The following is a 14,356-nucleotide window of genomic DNA, read 5'->3' on the forward strand; positions in this document are numbered from 1 at the left end:
TACTTTGAGAAAAAAAAAGAAATCTGAAATAATAATTTTATATTAATTTATATTTTTATTAGATAATTAAGTTAATATTTTAATAATTATAATATTTAAAATAAATAATTGAAAATAAAAGAAAAAAGGGAAACAGTGTCAACTCCAAATGTTTGGCGATACCATCTTGAAAAGAAAAAAAAAAAAATCATAAATAAGACCAATTGGAAATTGTTTTAGAATGAAAAATAAAACTCAAAAATCAAACGAAGCTCAAACTCATGAACGCAACACTGTCATTATCTTCTCTTAATTTCTAGGGTTTCCCAAATTCCATGGGTGTTTCCTTCAAGGTCTCCAAAACTGGTTCTAGGTTTCGCCCCAAGCTTCTTCCCTCTCCTCTTCAACCTTCCCAGGATGACCAATTACAGAATTCCAGGTCTCAGGTAATCAATTTCCCCAATGTGCAATCCAACTCATTCGCTTCAAATTTTACAGAATTTCACCAATTGAACTCCCGGTCAACTGCTATTTCGTTTCAAAGTCTGTGTTTTTATCGTTATGTTTGTTGTATTATGGTGTTTCTGTTTGTGGGTCTTGTTTTGGTTGGGTGATCTAAGAAGGAAATAATTTTGTGTGTTTAGCTTTTAATTTGTACATTGTTATATGTAATTCGACTAGATTCAATTGAAGTATCGATGCGAAGAATCGGAATTGCTCAATATTATAGAATTTCAAGTTACTTTTATTGATTGCTTTAAGTTTTTATTTTTGTTTTTATACAGAGTGATCTTGTTGAGGCAGGTGAAAACATTGCTGGGAGGCCAAATTCATCCGTTTTGTCTGAAACTGTTTCATTAGCAGGTCAGTGAGTTATTAGAGTTTATTGGCCACTTAACTTATGTATAAATAAATCATTCAATTCTGAGTTTGTGGTGGTTGTTTTGACAGATAGAGAAGCTTCCTTTACGTTGAATCTGTTCCCTGATGGTTATTCTATTGGAAAACCCTCCGAGGTTTGGCTTAAACCACAATTGATGTTTTCTTAGATTGTGTTGTCGTTTAGTTCTAACAGTTTATTTTCTAAGGTATGTTATTTATGAATTTTCAGATTGGTGCTGCAAATCAGTCTTTTCCGAAGTTGTTACTTCCATATGATAGGTCATCAGAAACTCTTTTCTTGGTAATTCTGCAATGTTTTTTTATTTAATTCTTTCAGTTTTGACTTTTCTTTTCTAAAAACTCAGTTATTGAGTGGGACTGTTGGTCAAAACCCACGTCCCACGATGGCTAGAGATATGACCTGGATAGAGTTTATGTAGCTTAAACGATCCTCAACTTATGTTTTTTTGCAGAGTTGAGTTATGCCCTAAATCCTGAGGGGCATTCAACCCTTTATACATTTATATTAAGCATTGCTATATGTATGAATGGAAAGTCTCATATCGAGCTTTCAATTAAGACTTTTGACATGATTCAGTTAATTTTGATAGAATGGTATAATTTCATTGTTTGAGTTGGGTGCTGCTAGGTTTGAGTTACTTGTTTCCACCTCGTATATTATGTACCTCAAAATCGGAAACATGAATAGGACCAGAAAAACAATGCTTTTCTCTGCGTCCTTTCCTTATGTTTTGTGACTTTAAATTTAGTTCCTTGTCTAAATCACCACCTTATGTTTTCTTAAGTTTTTAATTTTATTATTTTTGATTTGTCTGCATATATGTTATGTGTTTCATGTACTTTACCTTCCTATTTCTTTGTCATTGTGTGTTTGGAGGCGATCGAGTCAGGTCACTTGCCTGGGGATATTCTGGATGATATACCTGCCAAATATGTTGATGGGTCAATTATATGCGAGGTGAATCTTATTTATTTTTGGCATGCTTTACTTTTATAGGCAACATTTAAATTTCTATCCTTTGTTTTATTAAAAAATAATTTAAGATTGTGCAAATTTTCTACTAGATTTTAGTTTCTTTTGTAGTCTTGGCAATTCATTGAAGATTACCAGTTATACAATACTCTTTGTGCCAGAGGAGCACTTTCTCATTGACATCCCTTTTGATTGTTGATAGATTTTATGTGCCATTTTATGCTCTTTGCATATTTTAGTTATTGCTGCTTATTTACCACATTTTGTCACCATTTTATATACTTTTAATGTTGCATACTTTTTTGAGCTTTGTATCAATTCTGTAACACACCAGGTGCGTGATTATCGAAGGTTGTCTTCTGAAAAGGGAGCTGGCATGGTGTCTGCAGATAGTTCCCCAACTATTGATAAAGTATGCCTCAAGATGTCATTGGAAAATATTGTGAAGGATATCCCATCTATTACTGATAAATCTTGGACATATGGTGATTTAATGGTGAGTATAATTCACCAATCACGAACGCAAAATTCCTACAATTATAGCAATTATTGGGTATTAATCTCACTTAATTATATTCCCATTGGTAATAGGAAGTTGAATCAAAGATACTGAAAGTATTAAAGCCAAGCCTTCATCTAGATCCTACTCCAAAGTTGGATAGGCTGTGTGAAAGTCCAGTTCCAACAAAGGTATAAACAAGTTAGATTCTCTCCTAATGAATTAATTGTATGGGTGTATGCATCCTAATGACGGTGAACTCGTGTTTCAGCTTAATTTGCAGAGAAAGCGATTAAGGAATATCCCAGAGTTTACTGTTACTTCTAGTAATAAAACCCATGGGAAAAAAATATGCATAGATAGAGTACAAGAGAACTCAAATAGCAGGTTGGGTGATCCAGGAATCACTACATCTAATGCTACTGGGCAACAGACTCTTGAAAATCCAGCAATGCAAAATCTTAATTCAAGCATTGTCATGGCCATGAGATCTAAGAATATTATACCAGATTCTTCCAACCCTGGATTTTCTATGATGTCTCATCAATCGAGATATCCAATGACTGTTGGAACTCAAAGAAGCTTGCAGGAGCATGGATCGATTTCTGGTATTAATTCATCCGGGGCTTCTCCTGCTGCCCAAGATGTCATGATTTCCTATGCTGATAATCCAAACGCAAGTGTCTCTCTTCATGCAAAAAGAGAGTATCCGGATGGACAATCATCACCTTTATCGAACATTGCAAAAAGAATGAGGTCTGCTCCTACAGGCGTTGATGCAATGCAGCAGCAGCAGCAGCAATTAGGCTCACACGTTGACGCTCTTCAAGGATCAGATATGAACTGGCAGAATACACTATTACAGCAACAAGCAATGGCCAGAGGTATTCAGTATACCGGTGGTGGCATTCAGAAGTTTCCCCAGCAGGTTTTTGAAGGAGGGTTAAATCAAGAAACTGGGGCCATTCAATTTGCTTCTGGTCAGCAGGGCATGAGGTTAGTTGCCAAGGAAGAACAATTTGAAATGGAAAGAATAGACGGCGCAGGGGTAAATCGAAGTAAAAGTGAGTTGGAGATGGATGCAAGCAATTTAGACCCACAACAATTACGACTTCAGCAAAAGTTGCCACATCATGCATTCATGAGACCTAATTTCCCACAGACAACCTGGAATAGTCTGGGCCAGCAAATTGAGAAAGAAGCCAAAAAGGAGGATCAGTTTCAGAAAAGGAAACAAGTACAAAGTCCTCGATTATCTAGTGGGACATTACCTCACTCGCCATTATCTTCAAAATCTGGTGAATTTTCTAATGGTTCAGTTGGACCAAGTTTTGGACCATCTTCAATGAACACTGCACCTGGAGCATTACAAAAAGAGAAGGCAGCAATGGCTTCACTTTCTTCTGCTGTTGGAACTCCATCTTTGACTTCTAGTGCTAATGATTCTACTCAAAGGCAACAACAGGCACAACTAGCTGCAAAACGCAGATCTAATTCCCTTCCCAAGACCCCAGCAATGAGTGGAGTTGCTTCTCCTTCTAGTGTTAGTACTGGTGTCCCATTCAATACAAATAGTCCCTCCGTTGGAACCTCTGCCTTTTCTGAGCAAGGTCTTCAAACTTTCTTAGAGAGATTTTCAAAAATTGAATCGGTGACAGCGAGGTATACTGTTTGCATTTTAAAACAGCATCTGAATATTGTTTTTCAAATTTCACAAAGTGTATTTTACAATTCTTTCATTTAATATAACCTATGGACTTTTATAGGCATCAACTTCACTTCAAGCCGAAAAAACCGGATCAGCCCATTAAAAAGCAGAATACATATTCATCACAGCGTGTGGCAGCTCATCTTGCAAATGCAACTAATAATGAGGGATTGATAGACGAGTCCAGTTCTTTGTCAAAGTCACTCTTAGGTGGTAGTATGAATGCATGCAAAATGAGAGTGTTAAGTTTCATTTGGAATGAGCGTGTAGTTCAAGGTTTGTTGCAATTATTGCTCAGTCTCTCATTCTTGAGAATGTATAGTTTTTTCTCTTGTCTGACACTCACTTTCTTCTACAGGAAATGTCACAAGTTTAGTTCCCAGGTTTCGAACTAGGTTGATAATGGCTGAAAAGCCATCTGACGGTACAGTGGCTCTGCATTACGGGGACATAGATGAAAGTGATTTCATAGCTGCAGAAGATCATCTCCCTACACTACCCAATACTGTAAGTTTCATTACATTCATTTTTGTGTTATATGTATATTGAGGGTTTACATCTGAAGTTAGTTGAATGCAAATGTTTGAGATATCATTTACCTTTTTCCATCTGTTCTCCGGTTAAGCCATCTAAACATTCATTTCCCATATATATTTATGATAGTTTTTCTTCTTAACCTCATGGCTTTGATTTCTCACCCTTTTGAGTAATCATTTTCCATTATATCACTTTGCTACCTTGCATTTCTCCATGAATATTTTGGTCATAATATTTACTTTTCCTCGGTACACATTTCTTGTTAAAGGCATAATTTATTCTCACTTATTATTCTAGATATATAGTTTTTGCATGTGCAGTTTCTCAATTTCTCTGCATTAACATGATATAATAGTCATTGTCAACCATGAAATCACTATCAAAAATTCATAAACTATCAAAGTTATTTTAGCACACATAAATTTCCTGTCTTTCAATATAATAGAAGGAGCTTCTGCAAGTTTTTTGTTCTGATTTATGTAACTGATTTGTGGACAGCATTTTGCGGATTTGCTTGTAGACCAGTTCTGCTCACAGGTATGTTACTCTATCTGCGCTTGAACCATATGAAGGACAAGTCTTAGTCAAATTGACTTTTAATAGTAAAAAATCTGTCTCCTGTAGATTGAACATGAAGGATATGCTAAGGAAGATGACAGAATCCAACTCAGACCAAACCGTGTGAACCTTCCATTGGGCAGTCAATCTGGTTTACCTCCTAATGAGATGCAGCAATATGGAGAACCGAATCTGGGTCAGTCATGTAATGATATGGCAAAACTAGCTAGTGGCAGTAATGCATCTTTAAGCATGTCGCAGAATCTGGTAGCAAACGCAAGGATGTTGCCACCCGGAAACTCTCAGGCCTTGCATATGTCCCAAGGACTTCTCTCTGGTGTCTCAATGGCTCAAAGACCACAGCAACTGGACTCGCATCAACAAGCAGTTCAGCAGCAGCAGCAGCTGCTGCAACAAAATCAACAATCTCTCATTCAACAGCAGAATCCACAGTTCCAGAGATCTTTGCTCAGCGCAAATCAGCTTTCACAGTTAAACGGGGTTGGACAGAACTCCAACATGCCATTGGCTACTCACTTGCTGAACAAGGCCACGCCTCTTCAGTTTCAGTTGTTACAGCAGCAGCAACAACAACAGCAACATCAGAACCAACAAATGCAAAGGAAAATGATGGGACTTGGAGCTATGGGAATGAATAACTATAGAAATAGTCTAGTTGGGCTTTCACCAATTGGCAATGCCATGGGAATTGGAGCTGCCAGGGGAATGGGAGGAGCTGGAATCTCAGCACCGATGGCGCCGATTGCTGGTATGGGAAATATGGGTCAGAATTCAATGAATCTTGGCCAGGCTTCAAACATTACTAATTCTATTAGCCAGCAATTTAGGCCTGCTGACATTTTATCAAAGTTTAAAATGGTACAAAGTCGAGAAAGCATGTTAGCTTCACCTCAGTCTACCATTGCTGGCATGTCAGGAGCCCGACAAATGCACCCCAGCTCAGCCAATCTTTCAGCATTGAGTCAGAATCTGAATAGAAATACTATGAGTAACCTGCAGCGAGCAATGGGTCCTATGGGCCCACCAAAGCTTATGCCAGCGATGAATCTTTATATGAATCGGCAGCAGCAACAGCAATACCAACAATCCCAACAGCAGCAACAACAACAGCAACCCCAACAACCGCAGATGCAATTACAACATCCACAGCAGCATCATTTACATCAGCAGTTGCAGCAGCAATTACAGCAACAACAGCAACAAGAAACATCTTCGCAATTGCATGCAGTTGTTTCACCGCCACAGGTGGGATCACCATCTACTATGGGAGTTCCACCCTTGAGCCAACAAACATTTCAGCAAGCAAGCCCTCAGCAAATGAGTCAACGAACTCCAATGAGCCCTCAGCAGATGAGCTCGGGGGCAATTCATGGCATGAGTACTGGTAATCCTGAAGCTTGTCCAGCAAGTCCTCAGTTGAGTTCTCAGACACTAGGGTCTGTTGGTAGCATAACCAATTCCTCTATGGACATGCAAGGTGTTAACAAGAGCAATTCTGTCAATAACAACAATGCACAGTGAAGTTACAAAATCTAGAAAGTTCAAAGCCACTTTCTTACATTGGAAGAGAATGATGACGAAAATTTGAGCTCCAAAATTCCTGCTATAAAATGACATGATTATTTACACACAAATAAAACATATATTAGGGGGAATCACATATATTGTTAGTTGTGTATATATATTTTTATTTCCTCCTACACAAGAATTTTTGAGTATTTAGGTCAAACTTAGCATGTGCTATACTCTGTACTTTGTAGAGCGATCTGTGCATCTTTAGATCGTATTAGTTTTAATGTGCACAACTAGTCCCATAACTTTGCTCTCATGTTCAATTTGCAGTTAATAGTTTTAGGTTTCTTTTTTTGAGAGCAAAAATATTGAGATTTTATTATCAATGCAATCCTGTATAATTTATTAGCTTTTCTACTTATAAAAAGTTGAGTTTTGTTTACAATGTGAGAATACTTCTACTCATAAAAAGTTGAGTTTTGTTTACAATGTGAGAATACTTCTAGTTTCTTCCATGATAAGTCTAATGTATTCCCTATTTTTCTTATGACAATTTCTTTTTTCACTCTAGTGGTGTGAACTACAATTCTGAAAATTCAAAAATACTCTTAATTATTTTCAGAGATATATTTCCAATTGCACTTTAATTTATTTTTGTCAAAATTTAGTTCGGAGATGTATCTGTCTATATTTTGAGTTGTATTCAGAGATCCATCTACAAAAATACCCTTAAACCTATTTTTCAATGAGAATTATCATTTATTCATTCAGTAATATTTTCAAAGATGTATCTTCGAAAATGTCAAGCAGGAAAATAAATATATTACTACCTTGCATGGCTATCACTCCCTTGCATGACTATCACTCCCATACCTTCATTCATCCTCCATAACTCAAAACCCTAAATTTTTTCATTGTCAATCATTTTTTCAAGTCACCATTTTTGTGTTTTATCACATCAAAGGGAGCAAATGAAGTTGCAATTTAAGATAAAGTTAACTCATATCACCCCCTCATTGCTTGCAAGGTTGTTAAAATCCCGATTTAAAACCTAAAATCTATAGATTTCACATTTCTAGGTCAACATTTCGCGTTAAATCGCAGGTAGAAGCTTTTTTTATGTAAAATCGTATTCTGAAATGATTTTAAGTGATTTAAATCGCTCTGAAATCAGTTAAATCGTGTAAAATCGTTGGATTTTACTCTTTGTCCGATTTTACCTTTTTTTTGGTCAAATTTTAAAAATCACATTTTATATTTTGGCCTATGAAAATGTCTCTCCGACTTTTTAATTTTATTCACATTCATATCTTGGTGATAATATTGAAGACTTTTTATCATTTGGAGATGAATTTAATCAAGCCGAATATGAATACTCTAATAAAGAAGATGTTGTAGAAGGATTGAACTTTTGATTAAGTTGAAAATTAAGATGAAACTATTGATTTTTTTGGATATTACTTTTTATGATTTGGTGAGTAAATTGTGTAGTTTGATACAAATTTGTGAATATTACACCTTATTATGGTGATATAGTACATTTTTACTTTATAATTAAGTTAAAATTTTAAATTATTAATGCCTTCAATATTATATATATATATATATATATATATATATATATATATATATATATATATATATATATATATATATATATATATATATATATATATATGTCGTGTATATAACTTTAATATTATTTTAATACGAGATAAACTTCATGATTTTACGTTTCATTTTTACCTATGCAAAACGAATCAAGGTAAAAACTCGATTCTGACAACCTTGATTGCTTGCATTAAACTTGTTTTTAAGCTGAAAAAGCGTACGCTGAGTCTGAAGATGCATCTTTAAATTCACATGCCACCTATTTCGGAGATGTATCTCTGAATTTGTATGTTCATGTATTTTTTATACCATTTTCCTGTTTTGGTTTGAATTAGGTATGGTGCACTCAGATATGTTTCCAAAAGCTGCTGTAAATATCGATGCAAAATGTGATGAAGTGAAGGACGATGTTAAACTAGATGAAGTGAAGAACAATGTTAAATCGGATGAGGTGAATGAAGATGTTAGTGAAGTATAGAAAAACACTTAGAAAGGGAGAGTTTGAATAAGTGTGACTTTAAAAACTCTTAAGATAAAAACAATGAACACAATTATTTTTATCCTGGTTCGTTGTTAACGAAACTACTCCAGTCCACCCCTGATCAGTGCATTTTGATGCACATTCCTCTACGGTTGTACTTATACATTTCCATGGTTTGCTTGTCTTATTTTTGTATTTTATAATGTTTTTATATTTTAATTTATTTTTATTGTTATTTGATTTTCGTATTTAATTTTCAGCTTTACCAGTCTGCACGGAAACGATCATATCTAGAGTTCCAGGAGTCCGATTGAGGCGTTCTAAAAATCGCCGGAAAGCTAAGAGAAAGAGCTACAATTCTTATGTTGGAGCCGAAGTCAGAATCGGACTGTAGAAGGGCCAGAAAATTCGTTAAAGTTGCAGCACTAGTTTTAGTTAAGTTTCGGGTCATTTAGTTTTGGGCCTGAGTCGTATGTTTGACCCAGTTAGATTGTAAAACGGGTTGCACTCTTTCCCCTTAGGGTAGCAGCCGCGGTACTGTTCAGGGGGATCACCATTTCACATTTTTGGAAGAGCTTGTACGTTTGATCATGAAGAACTAATTCCTAGAGGTTAATCTGCTGTAAACGGTTTCCGCCGATACTTTGAGGTTCTTATTTTTTCCAATTAATCTATTTCCTTTCAATTCTAATCTTTGATATGTTGTTTGCTTAATTCGATATTATCCAAGGTTAGATTGATTTATTTCGATGGTTGCATGTTCCTATACTTTAATCGCGTTTGCTTAATTCGCGTATGTTTGTCGTGTTTGCTTAATTCACGATTGCTATATATAATCCGTTTGCTTAATTCGGGAATTAGGAACATACATCACATAATTTCAATTGCGCTTGTATAATTGTTTTTATAATCGAAAAGGGAATAGAATCCGCTTGTGAGTTGGAAATTATTTGGATCGATGATAAGTTAGGAAGCCAAAACAGTAGATTAATCATTTCAGCTTATTTTGATAATCACTTATTTTCACTATTTTGTTTAATCGAAATCTAAAACAAACCCCCCCTAAATCGATTTACCTTTGGTTAATAATCAACGAGAATCCTTGTGAGAACGATATTCGAGTTGTCGTTACCGCTAAACTACCATTTTACAAAATACTCGTTTTTGATCCGTGCGCGACAGCGGATCAAATTGGCGCCGTTGCCGGGGATTCTTGTTATTATTAATTGATTTTAGAGTCTTAGGTTTAGTGTTCGTGCGTTTAGGCCGTAGTTTCCTCACGGTTTAGGTCAGTCCGCGTTTAGAGTCGAAAAAGTCAGTTTTTGCAAAAATTGTATTCATTTTTAAAACGTTTTTGCCTACTGGAAGTAGAAAAATTGTGCGATAAATACTCCCTTACTCTAAAAGAGTAAGGGAATTCGACCCAAAATCGCCAAATTCATCGTTTTTCTATTTTTAATGAATTTTTTACTGTTTTCATAGAGTCAAAAAAAATCCAAAAAAATCCCAAAATTCTTATTTTTCTTAATTAGATTAAATTTCGTGTTTTTATATTTTTCTGAATTTAGTTTAATCGTTTTTATTCTTTCTATTCGTTTCTGCATGTATGGGACTTTATCGGTATTTCGGTGTTTGTTGAACTCATGGCTGAACAAAGAACACTAATGCAGTTGGCTGTCCCTAATGTGAACTATAATGGTTTATGTATTGACTATCCTGCGGGTGATGCACCTTTTGAATTGGAATATGGTTTAACACATTTGTTGCCTAGGTTTAATGGTTTTGCAGGTGAGGATGCGCATAAGCATCTGAAGGAATTTCAGGTTGTGTGCTCTGCCCCTTCCGAACCTTCACTAGAGGATATTGTCAAACAAATGGCTGCAAATAATCTTCAGTATCAACAGCAAGTAGATTCTACTCTCCAGACTTTGCAAACACAGATTGGACAACTTGCCACTTTGATGAATGCCATGCAGCAAGCTCAAGGATCAAACCAACAACGCTTGGAAGAGCATTCTGTTTTTCAAATAGAGTTACTTTCTGAAAATGTTGATGATACCTGTACTGATTTGTTTGCAGATGATTTTCCATCATTGTCTGGTTTTGATGATGTTTACTCTTGTGATGTTTGTACTGACACTAAAATTTGCTCTGTTTGTGCTGAAATTGAGGTTGCCTTGCAAGTTGATATTCTTACTACAGATGAGGTTGCAAATGAAGTTGTTCATGTAGATGAAGCTCTCGACACCCCGGCTGCCCGGATCAAACCATCCATTGAACAACCACCTTCCCGGGAGCTGAAACCAATTCCTCAAAATCTTAAATATATTTATTTAGAGATGAATGAAAAACTTCCGGTTATAATTTCTTCTAAACTTTATTTTGATCAAGAAAGTAAGTTTTTGCAGGTTTTGAAGAAGCATAACAAAGGAATTGGATGGACCTTGGATGACATTTATGATATTAGTTCGTCCATGTGTGTGCATAGGATCTCACTTGAAGATGCAGCAAAAGTAGCGAGGCAGCCCCATAACCTTTGGTTCCTTGATGTTGTGAAAGATGAGAGCACCTTCACGTGCCCATTTGACACTTTTACTTTTAGAAGAACATTCTTTGATCCTGGAATAAAAGGCGAAGGAGCTAAACCACTTTTTAAGGACGATGAGAATTATCGAAAGCTACTCCATGAGATCCCCACTTTGGAAGAAGAGAATGTAGAAGATATCTCTTTGGGAAAGGCTGCTTATGTGATCACTTATCCTCCATGACTCCTCGGGTGTGTTCTTTCCTTTCTCTCACTCTTATTTTATATTTATGTTCTTTCATTGAGGACAATGTATGTCTTAAGTGTGGGGGAGAGAACCATTTATTTGTTTTGTTTTCTTTCAAATTTTTTGTTTTTTTTTGTTTTCTTGTTTTGTTTTTAGTTTAAAAAAAAATATATAAAAAATGCATCGTTTTGAAAGTTTTAGGCTATAAACTGATTTGAGCCGAGTTTGCGGAGACTTGGGAAAAATTCACAAGATCGGTATCGTTCTAACACCGTACGTCTCCTGCATATGGAAATCGATTTGAATTTTTTATTATGTTTTAGCCTTAAATTCTCATTCTCTGACAGCTCTTGAGTAGTTTATTTCAGCAGTCGGCACCATCTCTCACACACTTTACGCAGGGAAGCCGATGAATATAAGTGAATGTTCCGAAAAGAAAAAAAAAGAAAAGAAAAAGGTAATACACCTTCTAAGTTTGGTGATCCTCACCCGGTCACTTAACCCAACGGTTGTGTAATCTTAAAAAAAAAAAAGTTTTCAAAACTCTTTGTTAGTTGGTTCAGCGGTTTCTGGTGCTGAACTTGGTAGGGAGGATTACAGTCCGATCCCCCGCAACTACATCTGAGTAAGCAAAGGGTTATGCCACGCAAGTACCGGAACCCCGTGCAAAAGGATCAGAGTCACTAACCGGTCATCCTGCTATAAGTGTGTGGAGATAACGGGCTTAATGTGATTGCACCTGAATGAAAAAGAGCAAAAAGGATGAGTAAGTTAGGCTATGGTATAATAATATGATTTGAATTGGTTTGTGTATTTAGGAGGCTTATGTCTGCATATATGTGGTTAGTGTTCTTACGATGTCCTTAGTGTGCAAGATTAGTACCTGTCGATGCAAACTTACCCGAAGAAGATTTGTAGCCTAGGATGAATAACTGTTGATGTATTTGTGCTTTCTTTGTTTTGTTTTTCATTTTGCTCGGAGTGCAAAAGTTCAAGTGTAGGGGAATTTGATCAGTGCATTTTGATGCACATTCCTCTACGGTTGTACTTATACATTTCCATGGTTTGCTTGTCTTATTTTTGTATTTTATAATGTTTTTATATTTTAATTTATTTTTATTGTTATTTGATTTTCGTATTTAATTTTCAGCTTTACCAGTCTGCACGGAAACGATCATATCTAGAGTTCCAGGAGTCCGATTGAGGCGTTCTAAAAATCGCCGGAAAGCTAAGAGAAAGAGCTACAATTCTTATGTTGGAGCCGAAGTCAGAATCGGACTGTAGAAGGGCCAGAAAATTCGTTAAAGTTGCAGCACTAGTTTTAGTTAAGTTTCGGGTCATTTAGTTTTGGGCCTGAGTCGTATGTTTGACCCAGTTAGATTGTAAAACGGGTTGCACTCTTTCCCCTTAGGGTAGCAGCCGCGGTACTGTTCAGGGGGATCACCATTTCACATTTTTGGAAGAGCTTGTACGTTTGATCATGAAGAACTAATTCCTAGAGGTTAATCTGCTGTAAACGGTTTCCGCCGATACTTTGAGGTTCTTATTTTTTCCAATTAATCTATTTCCTTTCAATTCTAATCTTTGATATGTTGTTTGCTTAATTCGATATTATCCAAGGTTAGATTGATTTATTTCGATGGTTGCATGTTCCTATACTTTAATCGCGTTTGCTTAATTCGCGTATGTTTGTCGTGTTTGCTTAATTCACGATTGCTATATATAATCCGTTTGCTTAATTCGGGAATTAGGAACATACATCACATAATTTCAATTGCGCTTGTATAATTGTTTTTATAATCGAAAAGGGAATAGAATCCGCTTGTGAGTTGGAAATTATTTGGATCGATGATAAGTTAGGAAGCCAAAACAGTAGATTAATCATTTCAGCTTATTTTGATAATCACTTATTTTCACTATTTTGTTTAATCGAAATCTAAAACAAACCCCCCCTAAATCGATTTACCTTTGGTTAATAATCAACGAGAATCCTTGTGAGAACGATATTCGAGTTGTCGTTACCGCTAAACTACCATTTTACAAAATACTCGTTTTTGATCCGTGCGCGACAGCGGATCAAATCCCTTAGAGTGATTTACCTTAACTGAGGATTTAATCCATTAATCAATCTGATTACAATGGTTTTCCACTTAGATACCCTCTAAGTCTTCTAGAGTATACTGATCACAACTTGACCACTCTAGGAAATCACCACTTAGAAACTTCTAAGTCTTCTAGAGTCTACTGATCTAACTGATCACTCTAGGAACCTTTTACAATCAATATAAAATAAATGTTACAAGAGTATGAATTGCTTCTTATCAAGCTATAATCATAACTGTGATATTTCTCTTAAGTTCTAAGCTTAAACACTCACTAAATATTACAAGAGTTTGTGAGGTTGAAGATGAAGTTCGTGAGCTTTGATTTCAACAGTGTTTCAGTATTTTTGCAAGAGTTGGTTAGCTGCTTCTGATCAGAACTTCCATATTTATAGGCGTTTAAGAAGATGACCGTTGGGTTGCATTTAATGCATTGCGTGAATAGTATAGCTTTGCATTTAATGTTTCACACTTTTGTCAACTACCTCGAGCCATGCTTTTGCTGCTTTTACTGACTTTGTCATTTGTAGCTTCTAACGTTCCTTTTGTCAGTTAGAGATTAGACTTAATAGCCTGTCATCTAGTACTAGATTCTGATCTCAGATTTGTGAATACAACGTTTGAATAATCAGAGTCAACAGCTTGGTGTAGAGCATCTTCTTGTCTTCTGACCTTGAAGTGCTTGAGCGTGATACCATAAG

At 35.9% G+C, this 14,356-nt stretch overlaps 1 protein-coding gene across 2 annotated transcripts; it reads left to right on the plus strand.

Moving 5' to 3' along the window:
• The first annotated feature begins 214 nt into the window (after positions 1 to 214).
• Positions 215 to 7,006, plus strand: LOC131616448 (protein PHYTOCHROME-DEPENDENT LATE-FLOWERING). 2 transcript variants are annotated; one of them, XM_058887773.1, is made up of 12 exons: positions 215 to 425; positions 765 to 843; positions 931 to 995; positions 1,091 to 1,162; positions 1,760 to 1,840; positions 2,190 to 2,351; positions 2,447 to 2,545; positions 2,626 to 4,016; positions 4,121 to 4,338; positions 4,421 to 4,569; positions 5,098 to 5,136; positions 5,224 to 7,006. In XM_058887773.1, the coding sequence occupies exons 1-12, from the start codon at positions 315 to 317 to the stop codon at positions 6,697 to 6,699; spliced, it is 3,942 nt and encodes a 1,313-aa protein (XP_058743756.1). In that variant the 5' UTR covers positions 215 to 314; the 3' UTR covers positions 6,700 to 7,006. The 2 variants fall into 2 exon arrangements, with proteins under 2 accessions (XP_058743756.1, XP_058743757.1); XM_058887774.1 differs by having other exon boundaries at positions 365 to 425; positions 2,207 to 2,351.
• The last annotated feature ends 7,350 nt before the right edge of the window (positions 7,007 to 14,356 follow it).

This window comes from Vicia villosa, linkage group LG7 (genome assembly GCF_029867415.1).
Source record: "Vicia villosa cultivar HV-30 ecotype Madison, WI linkage group LG7, Vvil1.0, whole genome shotgun sequence".
In the NCBI taxonomy this organism is placed as follows: Eukaryota; Viridiplantae; Streptophyta; class Magnoliopsida; order Fabales; family Fabaceae; genus Vicia; species Vicia villosa.

Bases quoted from the DNA above. Each gene is read 5' to 3' on its own strand.
- LOC131616448 (XM_058887773.1), top strand. From the start codon at position 315: ATGGGTGTTTCCTTCAAGGTCTCCAAAACTGGTTCTAGGTTTCGCCCC. The intron at 844-930 runs GTCAGTGAGTTA...TTGTTTTGACAG, and splicing joins TGAAACTGTTTCATTAGCAG to ATAGAGAAGCTTCCTTTACG. The intron at 5,137-5,223 runs GTATGTTACTCT...TGTCTCCTGTAG, and splicing joins TAGACCAGTTCTGCTCACAG to ATTGAACATGAAGGATATGC.